The sequence below is a fragment of the Elgaria multicarinata genome, chromosome 2 (assembly GCF_023053635.1).
Source record: "Elgaria multicarinata webbii isolate HBS135686 ecotype San Diego chromosome 2, rElgMul1.1.pri, whole genome shotgun sequence".
In the NCBI taxonomy this organism is placed as follows: domain Eukaryota; kingdom Metazoa; phylum Chordata; class Lepidosauria; order Squamata; family Anguidae; genus Elgaria; species Elgaria multicarinata.
Window position 1 is genome coordinate 171,986,112 of NC_086172.1, and position 22,685 is coordinate 172,008,796.

Consider the following 22,685-nt stretch of genomic DNA (forward strand, 5'->3'; position numbering starts at 1 on the left):
AGAGAGAGAGAGAGAGAGAGAGAGAGAGAGAGAGAGAGAGAGAGAGAAAAGGAGGGAGGGGAGAGAGCAAGAGAGACTGACAGATTGACGACGTTGGGCGGAATAACGGCTCCACCAACCGACTCCTGACTGGCCGACCGACCCCGCTGCCCACCGCGTTTCTCGGCAGGATCACCACCGCGCAGCCGGAGCGCCTTCTTTTTGCCCCCCAACTCCCCACCCCAGGCAAAAGCGCCCCGCATTTCTGTCCTTCCCACACCGCCTGAGGTAAACCGCCCCCTCGCCAAGCAGGGGTTTAACCACCAGCCTTCCCCCCCCCACCTCAGGCCGCTCTCGACACCCCCCTCCTTTTCTTCTCGCCCTCCCCGAAGCTTCGCCCCTCCTGCCCCACGTCTTGTTTCGCTCCCCCTCCTGCCCCACAACCTGTGTGCCGCCCCCCCTTGACGGCTGCCACTCGCCTTATGCAGCCAACCCCCCACTGATCTCCTCCCCCCCCCCGTGCCTCCCTCCCGGCCCTTGGTGCCTGTGCCAAGCCAGGCTCCCCACGCTTTTTTTAGGGGGTGGGGCTCACCACCTCTGTCCTACCCCCCTCTTTAAAAAAGGGCACCGGCCTGCAGCGCTTCCAGATCCCTCTTCCTGCTCTGCCCCTGCGCGCACAGGACCCCAGATTTTGGGCTCCCCCCTTGTCAGGACTGGTTAGGAGCCCTTCAGCATGTCCCTGTTCAGCTCCTTGCAAGATCCGGAGAAAGTTGCCACTTTCCAGCGGCTCTGCGGCGTGCGTTTGGGGTCCGGCTCCTTTGCTCAGGCGCCGGGCCAGCCGGGCGCCGTGTTGGCCAACGGGGTCTGCCCGGCCGCCCACGCGGATGGCGGCGGCGGCGGCGGCGGGCGACGCCGGTTCCAAGGTGCCTCTGAGGTGGACGAGAAGGGCGACGCGGGGGACTCGGACGGCACGAAGAAGAACGGGGGGTTCTCTGGAGAATCCCAGGAAAAGCCCCAGGAGAAACCAAAGCCGGACAGCTGGGGTTGGAGAAAGCAGCCTCGTCGCAATTCTCTGACGGAAGAGTCTGTATGCCAGGAGTTCTCAGTCAGCAACCCCTTCCTCTATTACATGTTCACTCTGGGCACAGAGCTGGGCAACGAACTCTTCTATTTCCTCTTTTTCCCTTTCTGCTTCTGGAATGTGAATGCTTGGCTGGGCAGGAGGCTCATCATCATTTGGGTTTCGGTCATGTACCTGGGTCAGTGTACCAAGGATGTTATCCGATGGCCAAGGCCTGCTTCCCCACCGGTGGTGAAACTGGAGGTTTTCTACAACTCCGAATACAGCATGCCCTCTACCCATGCCATGTCAGGCACTGCCCTCCCGATAGTGCTATTTTTGTTCAGCTATGAACTGTGGCAGGTAAGGGTACTATTCATCTTAAGATCCAAAGGGAGAGGCCGGTAAGAAATAAATATATTATGATTATGATTATGATTATTATGATTATTAAGATGTTTAGTCAAGGCTGTTATGCTATTGCTCAAATAGTCTGCTGAAAATATGAAATAGTGCTGGTGTTTTGTTTTAAAAGCCATGCAAAATTGAAAGAATCCTTTACCACGTAGGTGTTTAGGCAAACAGGATTGGTCTTTTAATTCCAGGATTCAAATGCTGATAAGGACGTCTCTATAGTATGTTCTCAAGGAGGATTCTTGTTAAGTAAGGCTTCATTTGTAACCTTTGAGCATCTTATATTCTGGCTCCATGTATGATCTTACCGTGTGTGAGCTAGTCTGGAAGCCAGGTAATGTATGGGCCATGCAAGGATTTGAAAATAGAAATATTCATTTCAAATTATTTTCTCCTCTCTCAGTTGGAAGCTAAAGGTTCCCTCTCCCTCAATATGTTGATGAATTAGATGTTTGTAGCAATTTACAAACATTAATAAACGAATAAAGTACTCCAGGGTTTCTCCTACCACATCTAAATTGTCATCTCTAGTTTAGAACTGCTTTGTTAACCTAACACACAGAGTTTCAGATCACATGTCATGCTGCTTCTCCAAATTGTACAACACATCTTGTTCCTGGGTTGTTTTGTGATATGTGGATTAAACAATCCAGAGTTAACCCAACAACAAACCATGGGCAATTGTTGGATTAAATCTGGGTTGTTTAACTCACAGACAGCCCAGAGTTCCGGAGTTTGTGTATCACAAAACAGCACAAGAACAGGGTGTTCCTGCATTGTTAATTTGAAAGTGAAAATGATGAACACACGCCTCACTTTGTTTATCTCTGGCAATAATATGCTAACCAGGATAGTAATTTTTCGTTGTAAAAGGACTACATCCTTAGTATACTATCAACAGTAGGGAAATAAGCTTTACTGAATACAGAATCAATGTCCATTTTAAAGGTGTTTGAGTCTGAATATGTTAATGTAGAGTGCCAATTTAATAATGCAATCTTATGCAGATTTGCTTGGATGTCTCATTCTATTTAATGGGGCTTGCTTCCAGGTAAGTGTGCATAGGATTGCTGCCTTATACTCCAAGTAAATGTGCATAGGATTGCATTGTATGTGAGTGTGCAGACTTTGCCCCTGATCAAACTCCAGTTGCAACCAACTAAACACATGCAGCAGCTAATGGTCCCTGGTGAGAAGGGCATCGTGATACAGGGGTGATTGTACAGATGGATATATGTGTTTGCATCAGTGGCATTTGCAGAAACCTGCTTCTAAGTATGAATCTTCCCTACAGTAAGTTATTGCATCAACAGTACTGGGGCTTTTGAGTCTCTGCCTTGTTTAGAATATACTACAAGATTTGTGCTTCATTTTATTGTTGCCTTTGATGCTATATTCACATGAAGTCATTGCACCTCATTGGTAGCCATCTGCTGGAGCTGGGCAAGCCAGGAATGTACCAGCTGAAAAAGTTCCTGGGTAGGAATTAGGTCATTTTTTTTTATTACTGTTATAGTTATGATTCTATGCAGCCCTTGCTAGTTTCTTCAACCACTTTTACTCTCAGGAAAGAGAAGGAAAGGAACCTCTCATGCAAGCACTGAGTCATTACTGACTCTTGGAGGGATGCCAGCTTTTGTTGATGTTTTCTTGGCAGGCCTTATAGCGGGGTGGTTTGCCGTTGCCTTCCCCGGCTGTTATTACCTTTCCCCCAGCTAACTGGGTACTCATTTTACCGACCTCGGGAAGATGGAAGGCTGAGTCGACCCAAGCCGGCTGCCTGAAACCAGCTTCCGCTGGGATCGAACTCAGGCCGTGGGGAGAGTTTCAGCTGCAGAAACTGCTGCTTTACCGCTCTGCGCCACCCTCAACTGAGTTAATTTGTCTTAGCCTTTAATTATATTGTTTTCTTTTTAAAAAATCTTAATACATTTATATTGATTAGCCATATGTTTTATTACTTAAGACAACAGGAAAATAAGTGACTAGCAATTGAACATAATGAAAACATACAGGGAAGAACAGTTTTAATAATTTTATTTATTTGAATTTTATAACACATACAATAATCACACTACATCAACTCAATATACCACAATAATGAAATTAAGAAACTTATTAAAATAATATAGTAATAGCTCGTGCACACACACACACACACCCTGGGACCCTTATTCTCCTTTCCAAAATTGTAATGTATCCTACGACGGTTTACTCCCTTTCCCTTTTCCTAAAACAAATTTAACAAATGGTCTCCAAATCTCATCAAAATCATTTTGCTGGGGAACAACAGTTTTATGGAGGCTATTCCTCTTGATTGAAGCTCAAAGCTCTTATGTGTTAACGTACAAAACTCCTGTGTCCTATTCTATTTGTGTAGCCCATCCACTTATACGCCTTTTGGGTTAACAGATTTTTCTGTCCAGATACAATAGGACCATCCTGCTTAGTTTGTGTGAAAATAATCTGAGAGGATATATTGGCTCAGTTCAGACAACACGTTTCTCTACGCAGTGGGAAAACTCCACTCAATGGTTGAGTTTTTAGGGGGTACTCACCACACAACATGTTCTAACACCACTGTGGGCTCCCATGGAGTTCAGTAAAAGGCCACACGATGTTTGATTTACAGTTCCTCTGCCCAATTCCCCAGTCCTCCACCATCAGCCACTGCTACAAAAAACCAATCCCAGCGGCTCTCCTAGAGTGGCACTTGCTCCGTTTGCAGCTTTTGCCAGGGAACTCTGTAGCTAGTGGGAAAAGTCAACTCAACACAATGGGAAACTATCCTCTGCACAGCATGGAGTGTTTTCTAAAAAACCTCCACCGTGGGGTGGAGTTTTCCCTCCAGACAACACATTTCTCAACCGTAATGTAAGAAAACCACCATAGAGTTCTAAAACCACCATAGAGAAACATGTTGTCTGAACTGAGCCATTGTTTTGTCCAGAATAAGGATTACAGGAACTAGGACAGAAGAAATTGTACTATGATGTCATGATACATTTTAAATCTAGCAAAAATGAAATGTTCAGCTAAAGGGGAAACTGGAGCATTAAGCCCCATTAAATTGGACCATCCACCTAGTTGTCGTTTCCTTCCTCTACCAGAGAAAATTCTTTTAAAGGAGGGCTCCTGAAAGAAAGTGGAAGTTATTAGTTTGGGATGATATGATTAATGGATCCTTAACCCAGCTGTGTTTGCAATGGATATGAATACTCTGAGGATATCAAGCTGTGCTAGGAAAGGAGTAAATGGGAGACTTCTTGATAGTGCAAGGAAGTGCTAGAGAAGCTATGGTAGTATAGGTACATCTCCCATATAGAACTGTAAGAAGGAAGTCCTAGATGCTACATGCTCACAACTCCATTTAAGTGAAATTAAAATAGTATTGTGGTTCCTGGCACTCTGTTTAAGACATTACTGATGAATCTTTAAATGAAAAGAAGAAGAAAATCAACAAGTGTGAGGTAAATTATAATTCTGTTGGTCTTTATAGTGGAAGGTTAGAAGGTAGTTTTTTGTCACACTAATCCTTTAATTTCATTTCTGAAAAATTCTGTACATTTGCCAAAAATAGCTTATTTTAAATAAAAATAAGGTTTGAGTATCTTTTGATGACTAATAGGAGAAATTCATATTTACTACGTGATCAGTAGGTCCCATCCTAAATTAAACCTATAGAGGAAGTTAGTGGTGCCATACAGTGGTTGGTCTGGCCATAATGCTGTTCTAGAATTTATTCCCAGCTATATCCCGTCAGATGGGGGGTTTCATTACATTCATTTTGGTCATATATTAAACTATGTCCATGTCTGCATTATGAACAATTGATACAATAAGGTTTAAAGTGCTTGAACTTAATTCTTGATATGTGTGTACATGTTTCTTTCTTTTTTTAAACAAGGTCTGACCTCTGGTTGTAAACCTTTGAAATGAATTGTTTCCTTATTCATACTCCTGAAACCATTGTTCTGTTATAAAAGCTGTTGGCACTAGCTCAGGTTTGAAAGAAGAAGAGCTCTTCAGGGAAATGTTTTCTCTGTGCATCCAATCAGGATGTAAAACATAGACTTGCAAGAGGATGTAATAAAAACAGAAGAGGGAGTATCCTGACAACAAGAGGTCTGCAATTGCTGGCCTAATGAGAAAATGCATAATTAGCCTCTCTTCCCCCTGAGTTCTCATAATCAAGACTCTGTGAATGCTGTCAAGAAGCAGCTTACTGTTAAAGTGGTTTAGTTTCCACAAGCTTTGCTTTTCATTTCAAACATTCTTGCGTAAAAAACAGAAACACCAATAAGATTTCAAGTAATTAAGGCTGCAATCCTTTCCACACATTCCTGGAAGTAAGCCCTGTTGAACACAGCAGGGCTCAATTCTTTTGAGTAAATATACCATGGTTTATTTTGCACGTTGTTTCCTTTAAAATGTACTTTAAATGTGTTTTTATTCTATTTTATTTTGTCCACCACTCTGAAATTTTGAATGGAGAGCGGTATATATAAATACTGTAAATAAATAGGCTTGTGCTGTCAAACAACTTTCAACTTTTTCCTGATTGGCCTGTGATCTAAGGTTTTTCTCTAGCCTTTCCTCATGTATGTATGGGGACTACAGTATGACTATTCCTACATTGCACACACATGCATATTTAAGGATAAATATATATTTACAAAAAACAACATTAGGATTGTCTAAAGTTATTTCCATTAATTTCATTGTTTCATTTAAGGTATTTCTATTCCTGTTCATTTAAATTCCCAGAGTGATTTACAAAATTTGCAAACTGGATGTGAAAAAAACAGATATGTAGGTTGAACAGCTTCTAGTTGCGGGATAACTGAAGTGTTTCTATAGTTCCATCCCTAATCTAATAAAGGTGTGTGTGTTCTAAATTTTCCCAATTCAGAGCTAAAGAAAACAAAAAGTAAGCTGGTCCCAAAATACTGTAAATATTTTTGTCATCAGTAATAACTCTTAAAACAGTGGCGTTGTTTCCGCTTAAGGGAAGAATAGTTACATTGACTTCTTCTGAGATTATATGTTTAGTAATCAGAGCATGCCAAAGATAGTTGAAAATCCCAAAGGATAAGTAGTTCATATTCTGGTACATTATGCTTTATGACCTCAGAGATATTTGTTGTTTGGGTTCTTTCTATTACAGTGTTGTGCTATATGTATGTGTTAAGATTAATGTTTGTACTATTACAGAGACATAATGGAGAAGGACGAACAGAAGAATTTATTTACAACATTTTTACCTTGTTCTTTAGCCATAAAAGGCATCCAGAGTGGTTTACAAAGATTAATAATAGGTTTACTATTTAAATGATACTACACAAAAGGAAAAGGTATTGGGAGGTAAGGGGGGAGGGAAACAAACCTCAGACACCAGTTCTTAGTTTCAAAGGTCTTATAGGTGTTCTTTCTGGCAGAGAAATGCGAAACAAGCGCCCTGCAACTGTTTCTTTTCTGACTGATGTAGGGATAAGTTAGTCTCCCTCTTGCCGAGATGTTTATTCTTTAAGACAAAGAACACTATCCTATACTACCTCTGAGCCTCTGCTAGGTATGTTGCGGCAGTGGAACTGTCCACTGGTGCAAGAGGAAATGGAGTTCAGTTCTACACATTGTTCTCTGCTCTAAACTAGTTGTATAATTTTCTTGGCTGTTAGGTCTGTCTTTCTATATCTTGCAAGGCAGAGCTTTCATACTGTATTTTTCTTCAGGCTGTGCTCATAGCAAAGCACTCATTTGAGTACTCTGTTGCAAGCATAAACTAAGCTTCAATCTGCTTGGTGTGACTTGGAGCTCTTCATGCTTGGTGTAAGGTGCTACAGCACGGAAGAAGAATTCAAAAGACTCAAGGATTTTTGCTTTTACTGACAGTCTTGGCAACTGTGGTATAAATATGCAGAAACAGGGTGTGAATTCCAGGAGGGTGTGTGTATTTATAATGTGGGGGCAGTGGTGTAATGCTACATGGGAATTAAAGATTTTCCATTTATAATAAGTTCTTGCAATTGATAAATCGCCTACGCATATGCATAAAAGTCTAGATTTAGGTGTGTGTAATGGCACTGGTAGAGGTGTCTCCACCACCCCTCCTCCCCATGGCAGCCCCTCCAGCCTCCCCAAAACGCTACACTGAGGATTGGGAGGATCCTGCTGAATGGATAGGCTGTGTGCGGGGGTGGGTGGGAATGATGGCAAAGAGGGAATCCCTGCAAATCAGGCAAAGACTCCTAAATCTGGCTCCATGCATACTGCTGTGAGAAAGGTTTGATTCCATTGTGCTAATAGATGGATCCTATGAGGCTGCGGTGACAGAGATATCCATAACCTCACCCTAATTGGTTTGGATAGCTGTTTTCTGTGGGTAGAGTCTGCTGCTAGGGAGGCAGGTGGGAATGCAGACCTGACTTTATTCTATAGCCAAGTCCACGAATGCCACAACCACATTGGTCACATCAGGAGCTTCTGGCTTCCTAGTGCCAATGTGGGGGACAATTCCAGGGGAGAATTGGTAAACAGGAAGTGCTGAACTGTACCTATATTTTACAGTCTGCCGCTGCAAATGTCTTCCCTGACAATTTTAACCCTTCATGAAATTAGTTTGAGGGCTAAGCTAAACAAGGGCATATTTTCACTATTAAAAAATCACCTAATAAAAACATGTCAATGTTGCAATACATTGTCCTAGCTGGATTTTATAAAATCCAGATTTTTAAAGGAATACATGGTGTACAAACTGCTGTTTTGAGAAACTGACAGATACTAAGGGTGATAAAAAAAAATGAAGCTAAATCCTGGAAATATGCCATCTTCTTGTGATTCCCTCCCTTTTATGGGTTTGTAGTATACTGTAGTAAATATTCTCCAGCTTTGGAAGGGAGTTCTACCGCTTCTTGTACAGTGTAGCATTCTGCAGTATTGTAATTGAAAAAGCGATTCTTGTTCTTTGTTTAGATATAATGTAATAGAATTTGAGGACTTGCGAAGGTATTTTAAAATGTTTTGACTAATCCACTGTTTTGCAACCCCTTGAAAACAGGCATCAGTGGAAAATGTTCCTAAGAACCTTGGATCCATTCAAGATTGTTATCTTCGGTATTTAGGCATCAACTTGGCCCAATTTTCTTTTTTAAATAAATCTCTTTTGCATAAAATCATAAATAAGAGATTGCAAAAACTCCTGCCTGAAACTGCTGCTAGTCACTGTCATCGGTACTGGGCTAGATGACCCAATAGTCTGAAATAGGCAGCACTGAATACAGTGGGACTAATTTCCATTTATAGGCTGTGTGAGTTGTGGACTTTCTTTCTGCAGTATGCAGTTTGGGTGCAAACATCTGATAAGCAAAGGGCATTTAATTTAATCCTGAGGGTTATTGTGAACCTGTTGCTTGTAATTCTGGGTCTATGGCCACTTGGTTCTTTGCCACTTTCCAAGCTGTGCCAGGAAGTTGATCATCTGGGTGCACTTCCATCCAATGAGTTTAATGTGGTAAATGTGTACCTGTTTGTTGACAGTCTAGATCTCTTTCCTCAAGACTGTGATTTTGTGGTGATGATTTTTTTTATCTTTGGTGACTTTACACCACACTGGTGGTATTGGGCACATCACCTTTATTTATTTATTTATTTATTGTATTTGTATCAGGGTGGATAAAAATCAATTATTTTTATTTTTTTAAAAAAAATCTGTTTTTTTTAAATTTAAATATGGTTTTTTTAATAAAATGCTTTTTGAGGAAACATCTGTCTTAAGATAGTTTTCTGTTTAAGATACATTATAGTCTAAAGCTAATTCATCATGAAATAAGGATTCGTTTTTAATTATGTAGCATGAGGCTGTATATTGATGCAATGTTTAATTCTTTCGGTAAATGAATTCCATTAATCCATTCACAATGTCATGCTCTTCCAGAGGTTTCTGTAAGATTATTGGGCAATTTTTCTATCTAGAAGATGTTATCACAGATGCTTGGTTTTACAGTTCTCAAAACTATGAATTTGTGTCTGCAAAGATCACAATCCCATTGTTCCTTTGCAAATCTATGTGCACAGAAACAACCCCTTACCTCTTAAGTGCTAAGTTTCAAAAAATTCAATGAATAGAGTGCACTTTTTTGGGGGGGGGAGTCACATGATTAAATCGAGTCTTTCTGAGTAGTGATTTAAATCGTGATTTAAATCAAATTGATTTAAATCAAATCCACCCTGATTTGTATACCGCCCCATAGCCGAAGCTCTCTGGGCGGTTCACATAAGATAAAAACACTTAATATACAAAAATTAAAAACCACAAAAACATGCAAAATGCACATACATTTAAAACCACTATAACAACGTTACAAACGATGAGCCTAAAAAACTGATCCAGGCTCATTACATATTGCTAAATGCCTGGGAGAAGAGAAAAATCTTGACCTTGCACCGAAAAGATGACAATGTTGGCACTAGGTGGGCCTCGTCAGGGAGGTTGTTCCACAGTTGGGGGGCCACCACAGAAAATGCACTCTATCTTGTTGCCATCCTCTGAGCTTCCCTCAGAGTAGGCATCCGGAGGAGGACCTTAGATGTTGAACGTAGGGTAGGTTCATGTCGGGAGAGGCATTCCATCAGATATTGTGGTCCCAAGTCGTGTAAGGCTTTATAGGTTAAAGCACTTTGAATTGGGCACTTTGAATTGGGCTCGGAAACATACAGGCAGCCGATGTAAGCGGGCCAGAGTGGGTCTTATATGCTCGAACCTTCTGGTCCTGGTTATCAATTTGGCTGCTGCATTTTGCACAAGCTGCAGCTTCCAAACTGTCTTCAAAGGCAGCCCCGTGTAGAGTGCATTGCAGTAATCTAATTTGGAGGTTACCAGAGCGTAGACAACTGAAGCCAGGTTATCCCTGTCCAGATAGGGGCATAGCTTGTCCACTAACCAAAGCTGGTAAAAGGCACTCCGTGCCACTGAGGCCACCTGGGCCTCAAGTGACAGAGATGGTTCTAGGAGAACCCCCAAGCTACAAACCTGTTCCTTCAGAGGGAATGCAACCTCATCCTGTACAGGTTGAACACCCTCTATCCAGTCAGCAGAGTATCTCAGTCATATCTAGATTGAGTTTCAGTTTCAGTTTATTAGCTCTTATCCAGTCCATTGTCACAGCCAAACACTGGTTCAGCACATCCACATTTGATGAAGATGAGAAGGAGAGCTGCATGTCATCAGCATACTGATGACAACACACTCCAAAACTCCGGATGACTGCACCCAATGGTTTCATGTAAATATTAAACAGCATGAGGGACAAGACTGACCCCTGCAGAACCCTATACTGGAGAATCCACGGAGCTGAGCAATGTTCCCCAAGCACCACCTTCTGGAGCTGACCAGCCAAGTAGGAACAGAACCACTGCGATGCAGCACCTCTGAACTTTTCTTTAAAACAGACTATGGTCTGATGTACATACAGATGACTTTTTGAGGGCAGAGGAGAAGCAACCCATGCCAATAAAATGGTCAAGGCTTCCCAAGCTGGCTATGTCATTTTGAAATCAAAGAGAGCGGCAAAGAAGGAAATGATAATACAGTGGGTGGACGGGTAGGTAATGTAGAAAAGCAAGGGGTTTCACATCATCAGACCTAACCACATCATTATGGGATTACATTTTGAGTCTAGTAGCTGGGAGGTATGAACCAGGACCTGGAATTGGCTAGTGGGGGAGTTGTCCAAAGAACAAGTTTTACTCTCCCCGCCGCCGCTGCCGCCTGCCTTCAGTCTCAGCCAGCTCTGATAGTAGTGCTTTTTGCAAGCCATTGTTTCTCTACGGAGCATGCATGAGCATGTTGACTTTTTTGTTTAAATCAAGACTGGCTGGTTATAATTGACTTCAGTAGCCTGTGGGTTCAGGTAATTAGGGTAATACTGGTTGCATGAGGGTGGGGAAAACAACCCACGCTGCATTGTTTCTTCCACTGATCATCCAAACCTGGATTTTGTCTTATGGCCAGGCTTCTTTCCTCAGCAATGTAGTTTTTGTTTGAAGAAGAAAATCTTAACAAATAGAGTGCTGCTGATAGGTAATATGTTGGGCGGGGTGGAGTTACAGCTAATGATATGGTATCGGTCTAGTTGAGAGATAACATTGCCTAATTACCAAAATATTGTTTGGTGATTGGGGACACCCTGTGGGCTTCTGTGCTCCCTCCTTATCCTTCCCTCTCAGGCTTGTGCTCCCCTCTCCCTTTATTAGTATTTACTAAGGTGCAGTGCTATGTCTACACAGGTGTAATTCAGCTTTTAAAATAGCTTCTAACCAAGGCTTCAACCTCTGATTTTAAAAGGTGATGTGGTTATGCCAGTGCATACAGAAGTCTACAACAAGAGTGGGCAACATGTGGCCTATAGCCCACATGCATCCACATGGCCCCCCATGCTCTTGTGCAGTCCCCATGGGTGGCGGCAGCAAAAAAAAGAGAGGCCTTTCTAAGACTCCATAGTGGTTTAGAAATGGTCTTTTCTAAAGCTCCATAAAGATTTTAGGCTATTTATTTATTTATTTATTTATTAGATTTATGTATTGCTGTTCATATTTAAAAATATAAGAAGTTTACAAGAAAATTAAAAACATGAAAATACAGCAAATGCATTAAAATACAATTAAAATACGTAATACAAAAACATTAATTAAAACATTAAAACCAATTCAAACACTTAGGACTCCATCATTTGCAGTACTCAAATGATGTCGTGCTTGTCCTGCAGTCAGCCCACTTCTTCCCCTCCATTTTTCATGTTTTCCTAGAGTGGGGAAAATCTGGTTTTTTTCCTCCATGTGGGATTAAAGCGCTCTTCTGCCCCCGTGTACTGACGTTCTCATACCATGTCCTTGTTGGGGGCAAGTTTTCCTCCTCCATGCCACGTCAAAGGAATGGGCTTGTGCTGAGCCAGTCTAACATACTTATGCTGCTCCAACCCCACCCTCCTTGCCTGCAGAAATTTCCTGTCAGTGGAAATTAAACCAAATGCTTACATTCTTAAAATGCTTGGTATGCACCCACGATTTTAATATTTCCCCCTCTCAAATCATTCCTTCCCGTTAACACACACATACATACACACACCTCTCTGATTCTGTGCAGGGGTGGATTAAGGCAGAATCTGAGGTGTGTGCATGTGTGCATGTTAATGGGAAAGAAAGATTAGAGGGATTTTTTTTTAAAAAAAAAGTCTTACAAGTCCCAGCATTTCCCAGCCAGCCCTGGGGTGAGTGGGGAGGACACTTTTTTCTGTCTACACATGCAAAGGATTGTGCTCTAAAACTAAAACTTGAGAGTAAGGCCCCTTAGAACGTAATGGGGTTTCCTTCCATGTAAACATTCAAAGGTTTGGTTTGTGCCATGAGAAATGGAACTATCATCCTGGCCCTTCAAAACCAATTTCCCCTCCTCTCAAGCAGACTCTTGGATCCAGACTAATGTTGGGGACGACGACTGGGATTTCTAGGGTGTTGTTTTTTTAAAAAATGTATTTGCATCCTGACTTGCATTCATCATGGAACTAGAAGCTCTGTATAGGGTCCCCAGACAGCCTCCCATCCAGGTCCTGAACTGACCTGCTTAACTTAAGCAGAGCAGTATCAGGTGCCCCCACGTGCATGAAGATAGTCCTCACGTGTTTTTCACAAGTGTATATCCTCGCATGTATGAACAGTGGGGTCATGACGTACTTGTTGTGTGGTCCTGATCTACAACTCAGTTGAGCCAAATGACTCATTTGCCCTCCATTTACCAAAGAAAATTCTGGGTGGGTCTTCTAGGCAGAGAAAAAAATATCCATGTTCTCACCCACCTTGCAGTCAGCTTGTTTCTTCCAGCTTGGCTGGATTTTATTCCTGGTCCTTTCACTCCCAGCTTGAAGAAAGTAAATATGCCATCTTTGTCCATAGAGCTCGCTAAGCTCCTTTTGTGTGTGTCCCCCCCACTCCCTGCCCCTTCCCCAGCCAAAAGGATTTCACAATATCAGTCCTTCCCAGTAAGATACACACATACACATGCACACACGCGCACACACACACACCTTCGATTCTGTGCAGGGGTGGATTAAGGCAGAACCGAAGGGTGTGTGTGTGTGTGTGTGTGTATGTTACTGGGAAGGAATGATTTGAGGAGGGGAATTTAAAAATTCCTAAAAAGTCAACGGAGGAAGGGATCTGATTCAAACTTGACATGCCTAAAACCCTGCTTAAGAGTGATCATGGTACCAAGTTTCATCTGTTTATCTTTAAAAATGACAGTGGTTTTTTTAAAATATTTTTAAAACCTCAAACTTTTTTTAAAAAATCCTAAAAATCAAGGGAAGAACCAATCTGATTCAAACTTGGCATGACTAAAACCCTACTTAAGAGCTCTCACGATGCCAAGTTTCATCTCTTCCTGTAAGCATTTTGGTTAATTCCTAAAGGAGCTCAGATGAGCGAACGGGGAAGGCTGCCTCGTCAATCACAATGTCTATCAGTGACAAGAACCAATGAACTGGAGGGGGAAGGAGAAGGAGTGGAGTGGGTGGGTGCAACAGCAGCAGGAGAGTGTGCTGTTCAATAGTGCAAATCACCTGAGACTTTCCCTGAAGCCTATACCCAGATCTTTCATAGCTTCTAGCAATGTTAAAGATGGCTGGGGATGATGGGAGATGTAGTCCAACACATCTAGAGGGCACCAAATTGGGGAATACTGCTCTGAAAGACCGTATTCTCCCTTATGAGCCTGCCCATGCTTTGAGATCTTCTGGGGAAGCCCTTCTTTCAGTCCCACCATCTTTACAGGTGCTCCTGGTAGGAAGATGGGAGAGGGCCTTCTTGGTGGCTGCTCCAGTGCTCTGGAACTCTCTTCCCAGGGAAGGTAGGCTGGCTCCCTCCTTGATGTGCTTTCAGAAGCAGGCAAAATGTTCTGGCAGGCCTTTGGCAAATAATCTGGGCCTCCGTCTATGCTAAGGACTTTTAAAATTGTCATGTATTTTAGATGTTTAATGTTTTAATATTGTAATATATTTAATATATTTTTAATTTTTGTATATTTCTTTTCATAGGTTTTAAAATGTATATATTTTAAATTTTGTAAGGCCACCTTGAGGCCCAGTATTGAGCAGAAGGCGGTTTACGAATAATAATAATAATAATAATAATAATAATAATAATAATAATAATAGAGTATACAATCAAAATATTGTCCCGTTACTCCTGGTGATGCTGCTGCTTTATTTGAATAAATTGCACCAAAGCCATTTATACTTCTATCCTGCAGTATCTACTGCTAGTGTAACTCAGTAGAAACAATGGAAACAAAGTAGAAATTGGTTCTTTTGTTATGAATTCATAATAAAACTGATTCCTGTTGATATTGTGGGCAAGTTATTTGCAAGGCTGAGCTCCTGAATTTGATGGCATCTATGGTAATAGGTCAAAACCATAATGATCTAGCACATGTTTTCTCCTTACCTTTATCAATGTTTAAGTATGCTGCCTTTAATTACCAGTTCCTGGGGAACATGGGTAGGAGGGTGATATTGCACTCTGTCCTGCTTGTGGGTCCCTAGTTGACAGCTGATTGGCCACTGTGTGAACAGAGTGCTGGACTAGATGGATCCTTGGTCTGATCCAGCAGGGCTCTCCTTATGTTCTTAATAAATGTAGACTTGCTCTGCCTTTTATATACAATTATATTTTATAGATGATATTTTCTGCTTGAAGCGTGACCAGAAATCTTTTAAATGGTTTTGTTTTGTTCCTTTGCTTAAGCAGATGGCTTTATCAACTTAGCTAAAAGAATAAGTTGTGCTCTCCATAGTCCGATTATACTCTGCCTGTGCCACACCAAGCAAACATATGTGCACTTCTGGTGATTAGGTACTGCAGCTATAATAGTGAGCAGGCAAACCCGGTGATTTGTGGTTCTACTCTACTTTTACTTTTTCTTTATTGTCAAACCTGTCTCCTTCCACTGATCTCAAAACATGAGTTTTATTATCACAAGCATGTTAGCCAAGTCACTAAAGTCACCCAGTCAGCTTCATGGCTGTGAATTCATGGCTGTTGGGATTTGAACTTTGGGATTTCCATATCTAAGGCAAACATTGCCTCAGAAACTCGTCCAGTGCAGATGTAATGTTGTTTACTAGAGAAAGGGCATTTTGTGATGGTGGTGGTGGTGTACAAATCATGTAACTCTTGAGGGGTATTATATTTATAAACCCTTTTTATTCACTATACCAGTGAATTAGCAGAGTAACAGCGGTTCTTAACTATGAAAGTCAGCAAAGACCAAATTAACTTCAAGACAGAGTCTGTTTTTGTTTGGTACAAAAATAAAGTATTTTACTGATAGAAAATAACACAGTTTATGGCAATACAAATTTACACCAACATACTCACACACTTGGTCATACACGTTACAGCAGGGCTCACAGCAGCAGAGAGAGAATATTTTAATCTGGTTACAAAGTTCCAAAACTCTCTTTATATACACTTCCCTGAACAAATGATGAAACCACTAATTGGCAATGGCAAGACAATTAGACTTTTGCATCATCCCAATAATTCAATAAAGTCCACCTGCAAACTTGACCTTTAAGCTGATTGACTGATGCTGAGTCTTCAGTTTCTTCCAGGTTTTGCAGGCTTGTACAAAAATATGGAAATCACAAAAACCAGTCCTAATTCAGGACTCCAACAGTAACTGCTTTTTCCCTAGACATATTTGGTTAGTGTCCTCTGTTACCTTTAGGTGCCAGAGGAAGACTGTCCTGTTCATTCAAGCCTTCAGTGGTGTTTAATGATATTTGGTTCCTTTTGTCAACTGCATTTTCTGAGCAGTCTTTTCTTTGTTTGCTAGCCCCATAAGCTTTTTATCTATCATGGCCTTTTTATCTATCGCTGTGTCTGTTACTTTTATTTATTTTTATTTATAAAATGCCTAAAATTTCTAGATTTAAACTAAAAGCATTATTTATTTTAATGTTCTTATTGTAAGCTGCTTTGAAACTATTATTTTGAAAGGCAGATTTTTAGATATTTAAATATTCCATTGAAAATGACTTGGCCATAAAATATTCATTTCTAACAGTTCAAATGCAATTTCTCTTTCTCTCCTCCCTCCTCCCTCCACAGTATCCTTTTATGTATGGACTGATTCTTAGCATCTGCTGGTGTTCTCTGGTTTGTTTTAGTCGAGTATATATGGGAATGCATTCAATTCTGGTAAGGAAAATATTACTGGTTATATATTCTAAAATGACTTTTGCATGCAAGTAATGTTAGTTCTTATTCTGCTACTTTGGAACTTATGTGTTTTGTATGATCTGAATGTATGTATCTCATTTATTTCCATGTATCAGCCTTGATACTGAATTTCAGATTTGACTTTCTTTACTGAAAGATCAAATTACATTTCCAAGGGAGGATCTACACAGCGTACTGAAGGCGCTTGCGTGCGCCTCCAGTGCGCCCAGAAAACGATGGTGTAGATCCTGGTGGAAGAGGCGGAGGAAGAGGCGGAGGAGGAGGAGGCTGGGGAATCTGGCCGCGTCCTTGCCGCCGCCGCCCACCTCCCCACCGGCCTCCTGCTGCCGGGGAAAGAGCCACCTGGGTCGGAGAGCTCGGCGGAAGAAGGCGGGGCGGCTTCTTCCGGCGAGCTCTCCGACCCAGGTGGCTCTTTCCCCAGCAGCAGGAGGCCGGCGGGGAGGTGGGCGGCGGCGGCAAGGACGCGGCCGGATTCCCCAGCCTCCTCCGCCTCCGCCTCTTCCTCCGCCTCTTCGGCAGGATCTACACCATCGTTTTCGGGGCGCACTGGAGGCACACGCAAGCGCCTTCAGTACGCTGTGTAGATCCGCCCCCAGTTTCACTGAATGAAGTTACATCTATTCTCTCTTACTGTAGAAACAAAAACTGTCCCAAATGTCCTTAAAATAGCAATCTGCCACTGGAGGGCCTTGAACAAATCTGGCTCATAGGAAGATGCCAATAGGTTGTGGTGACAAGGGAGATAGTGACGGTAGATGTGGATGTGCAAGCAGGCCACTTTACGGGACATGAATCTTTGGCATGCTACCCCTGCTTGCTTCTTAGAGTGATGCTCCAGCAAAACTAGTTACTAACCAATTGAGATGTAATGTTAATCCATGATCTAGTGGTTAGTTTAAATTACATGTGTGTAGCCCATGTCACATACAGCCCTTGGGGTCTCTCCTGAATCTCAGTGAGTTCACTGGCTGCTCACCCAAAATGCTCTTCTGCCATTAATGATGGTTTTGCTTCCAATGTGCCAAAAATAAAAAGGTCCTTTCCATACTATATCAGGCCGGGGCAGCTCCTGTTGATCATCTGTGAGGCCTAGCCATGCCCCCAGCCCAAATTTCTCCATGCCAATGCCTCCACTACTACTGGGATCATCCTGGGTCCTGTAAAGGAGTTGACACACTCCTGTAAAGGAGTTGGCCCACTGAATATGAATGTCAGAGCATCTTCTACTAGGCATTCTGGCAGCCATGCTCAAAGGGCTGATCACAGAGATCACCAGATTAAAAAGAACCTCTGTGGTGCACTCTGTTTATGATTGGGCTCATCAGCGAAACACAAATATCGGTGGTGTGTGACTGAGAGTGTGAGCTGGGCATTGGAGAAAGGCTGGAGCAGATGGCAGAAGACGAGTAGGGTGTGTGGAGGCTGGGGGTTCCAGAGGGAGCGAGGCTGGCAGGCACGTTTGCAGCAGGGGAAGCCATGGAGTATCAGTGCATGAGTGCACATGCATGAATGAAAACGAATGAAAAGATGGTGGCTATGTCTACTTTTTCTTTGGGCCTTTCCTGCTGCTTGTATGTGGTTCCAGACAGTTTTCTCCTCAACCCTGCCAAAAAGGTCCACCCCGGTTTAAACTATGGTTACTGAGGCTGTTCCTAGATGAGGGTTTAGCCCTGGCTGATACCCGGGCTCACCCCTGTGTGTCTAGATGACGCACAGGGGATCCCGGGGTCAGCCCGGGCTAAACCCTCCCTTGGCCCAGGATAGCTGGCACTGGTTGTGGCCTGGTATTTCCGCAACCCTGGGCTGAGCCCGGGGCTGCGGAAGGTCTAGCCTGTTCTGCGGCTTTTCCCGGCTATGCGGCTTACTCATGCGTAGCCAGGAGAAGCTGCGCTGTGCCCATTGGGCCGAGGGGGGGAAATTGGGGGGGAGGGAGATCAGGGCCTGGGGGGGAAATGCGGGGGGGGAGAGATGGAGGCCGGGGGGGGGAAGAGCGGACCTGGCGGGAGAGATAAGGGGAAGAGCGGAGCCAGGGGACATCGGGGGTGGGTGGGAATCACGGCCCAGGGGCGATGGGGGGGCATCGGACCTGGCGGGTGGGCGGGGGAACATCAGACATGGCTGGCGGGGGGGGCATCGGACATGGTGGGCGGGCGGGGGGGCGTTGGACATGGTGGGGGGAAATTGGGGGCAGGGGGGAGAGGGGAACCCTTTAAAAAAAGCCTACCTTCTTGTTGGTGCGCTCCTACGCATACGGCACCTTTAAGCTAAAAAAAAAATGGCCGATGCAACGGGGCTTTCCTTTACCCCGTTGCGTGTCACGTGTGGACAGGAGCGACAGCGCGGGCTGGCCCCTCCACACGCCGGGATTTAAAGGTAGGTCTAGCAAGGCCCTGAGTAGTAAACCAGGATTATAAACCATGGTTTTAACAAAGTAGAGTTCCTCCAGTTCAGACTTTGGTTTGTAGCAGAGAGGAGCATGTGAGCCTAAGGCTGAAGCAGCCTCGTTCACTTGACTAGATCTAGGAAAGTGAACAGAAGACAAGATATTTAGCTGCTTTCCTTAATCTATTTTTGTTTTGTTTTGGAGATCAGAACCATGGGGCATGTCATTTCCCTCTGTTATTTATTATGAGATATGGAGGAGGATTCCTCCAACAGATCTAAAATCTTGGGCAGGCATATAAAATCTTGGGCAGGGAGAAGTGCTCCCTCAAGTATTGAGGTCCCAAGCCATTTAGGGCTAAACATCATTACCAGCATCTTGAATTCCTACTGGAGGCAAATAGGCAGCCAGTGCAATTCCTTTAAGATCAGGTTATATGGTCTCTGTGAGATGTACTGGTCAGCAGACTAGCTGCTGCATTTTGCACTAGCTGCAACTTCTGAGTCGTCTTCAAGGGCAGCCCCACATAGAGTGCATTGCAGTAGTCTAATCTGGAAGTTACCATTGCTTGCACTACTGTGGCTAGGTTAGCCCTGTCCAGGAAAGGCCGTAGCTGGTGGATCAGCCACCTGGGCCTCCAGTGACAAGGATGGATCTAGGAATACTCCCAAGCTACATACCTGCTCTTTCAGAGGGAGCGCAACCCCATGAAAACAGTTTGCTTACTTAATTCCCACCAAACCACAGAGCTGTACTAGCATTCAAAATCTTTCATCAGGCCTGTTCAGATAACACACTAAGCTATGGTTAGGCCGCTAACCCTTTTGCACCAAATAGTTAGTGAACTTGTTTAAACCATGGTTATGTAACCACCATGGTTAGGAATGGTTCACACGACACACTAAGCCATTATGTTTAGCTCAAAATGCTTAACCACCATGGCTTAGCGTGTCGTCACAGGGTCTTCCAGTGGTTCTGTGTTAAGAGGTGTGTGCAGGGTTTTTTTCATGGGCATATACTTTGATAGTGACTGTGATGTCAGTGATACATTTCTCCCTCTCTTTTAGCACCTGTAGTTTTGGAATTGTTTTAAAAGATGATCGGGGAAATGGAGTTTGAAAATGCTTAATTTGTGTCATATAAAGCAGTCATGATTCTTAAAACAGTATTAAGTTCTTTTCTCTCTCTCTTGCTACAGGATGTTATCGCTGGAGTTTTTTTTGCCCTTCTTATCTTGGCAGTCTTTCTTCCAACTGTGGACCTAATTGACAGCTTCAACTTAACCTGCAAGTATGCGCCACTAATTATCATCAGTCTTCACCTTGCCTTGGGGATTTTCTCCTTCACTTTAGACAACTGGAGCACATCACGAGGGGACACAGCCCAAATCCTGGGTTGTGGTGCTGGAGTTGCATGTGGCTCTCATGTTATGCATATGCTGAATCTAACGCCAGATGTTTCACCAGAGATGCTTCCGCTACTGCTACCCCCACTCACAGTGACTTTCTTTGGAAAAACCATGTTGCGGCTACTGATTGGAGAGGTGATTCTGTTTCTAGCAAAAGCAGGCATGAAGAAGGTCACAATCCCTCTAGCCTGCAAAATCTTCTCCATACCTTGTGATGATATTCGACAAGCCCGGCAACGCATGGAGGTTGAACTGCCTTATCGCTATTTTACATATGGAACGGTGGGATTTTCACTGAGTTTCTTGGTTCCTGCCCTGTTTCACATAATGGGACTGTCCTGATGCAGGTGTTTTCTTGGTGTGGGAAAGGAGGTGGACAATTAACATTTGTATGAGAAGGTGCATTATTTGAAAAATGCAGAGATGTGCTATAGTACTGCCTCTGCTTAAAGTAATATGTGACAGATAAAGAGAGTTCAGATCTTAGATACTGTTGAAGACCTAGTGGTTTCAGGTCCCTGAGAAATGCCATGTCTAGTCTTACTGTTGTAACAAAATGTAAACTGTGTGCGTATATGCATTTATACTGTTGATGCCTCAGACTATAAATGTACCTCTCTCTTTATTTGGACATGTTTAAATGGGTATGTTTATAACTGATCCAAAAGTTTTGACTATGGTCAGTTTAAGCCATTTCATATTAAGTTATTTGTTTCTTTGGGCCACAAACTGCTATAATTGAAAAGCTTGTTTTGCTTTTACCTCTGCACTCCCAAATGTTTTATGCAGGCAGGAAGCTATTATGATGGACCAGAATTCTAATTAGATCTGGCTTAGAAAACCTGGTAATTTAGATCCTTTCTCATATTCTAAAATAACTTTAATTTGTAAATACAACCACTTACATCTAGGTACTGTATTTTTTGCTTGATGATTGTGCCTTTCTGTTGCTAAATTAAAAAGCACCATATACTGTGATGTATATAAAAAGCCCATAACTATTTAAAATTTTTACTGAATTTGGCAGATATTTTAAAATGTAACTAGTCACATAAGTAATGAAAATAAATATTTTATCTTCTGTATTAAAAGTATGAAAATGGAGTGAGCTGAAACACTTATAGGTGTTCACTAGCTGTGAACCAGATGTTTAATTCCCGTTTATACGTACTTAAGTGCAGTGTATCTTGTTGGAAGAACATATATTTTTCTGCTATTTGTCTTAATTTATAATATAGGCATGCTGTGTCCAAAATTAAGAGAGAGTGCTAACTTACAAATCCAGTCCATGCACATATTAATGCCAAACTATTTTTTTCACATTGGTTTTCTTCAAATCCATCTTCTTAACAATGCTGGCTTCAGAAGACTTAGAAATACTTAGAAATTCAGAAACTTAGATACTGAGAATTGTATTTCCCAAATTATTAGATATGTACTTATGTGTATCTGACCATTCTGTGGAGGCTGAGTGCTTCATTGACCATTTTGGCTTTGAAAACATTCCTCAGAATGACCAAAGGAAATTTCTGGATGGATATTTTATCTAATGCTGGCTAATGTACTTTGTAGTTGATATGCTGACTAGAAAAAATGGTGAGGGTGAAAACGTTTTTTTCCTGGTAACACATTACTAGCCAGCCCTTCTATAATGTGGCTTGTGTTGTCCCAGGGATCTCTTGAGAGCAGCCTGATACTTAGCGTTTTGAGTCACAAGCAAGGAGATTAGAAACAAGCATGTTTGCTTGCCTTCGTCTTTGTCTATATGAGATAAAATATTAGCAAACATTGAAACACTTCCCACATGTTTGCAATGAATGCATGGGCAGGAAAGTGGGTTTGCAGGAGCAAACCCTGCCTCCAACCAAGGCATATTTGCTCTGTTGTCTGTAAAGTTCCTATGCACGTGCAAACTGCATGCATGGTCAAGGATCCTAAAAAAAGCACATCCCTGAGTGCATTTTCCGCGCACGTGGGGACCACACAAAGGATCAAGTGAATAGGTGTAGGTCCTTGGCAGTGCTTGCTGCCGCAATCTATCCTCACGCTACACATGTTCGCTGTATATCTGAGTGTGCAAACAAAGTTTGGGTTGAGCCTTTGAAAACTATTGGTCAGTTATGCAGTCTTCTCCAACCAGATGTCCT

At 42.6% G+C, this 22,685-nt stretch overlaps 1 protein-coding gene across 1 annotated transcript; it reads left to right on the forward strand.

The window, feature by feature from the left end:
* Nucleotides 1-712: 712 nt before the first annotated feature.
* SGPP1 (sphingosine-1-phosphate phosphatase 1) lies at nucleotides 713-21,894 on the forward strand. Its single transcript, XM_063118499.1, has 3 exons — nucleotides 713-1,402; nucleotides 16,616-16,705; nucleotides 20,329-21,894. The coding sequence occupies exons 1-3, from the start codon at nucleotides 713-715 to the stop codon at nucleotides 20,878-20,880; spliced, it is 1,332 nt and encodes a 443-aa protein (XP_062974569.1). The 3' UTR covers nucleotides 20,881-21,894.
* The last annotated feature ends 791 nt before the right edge of the window (nucleotides 21,895-22,685 follow it).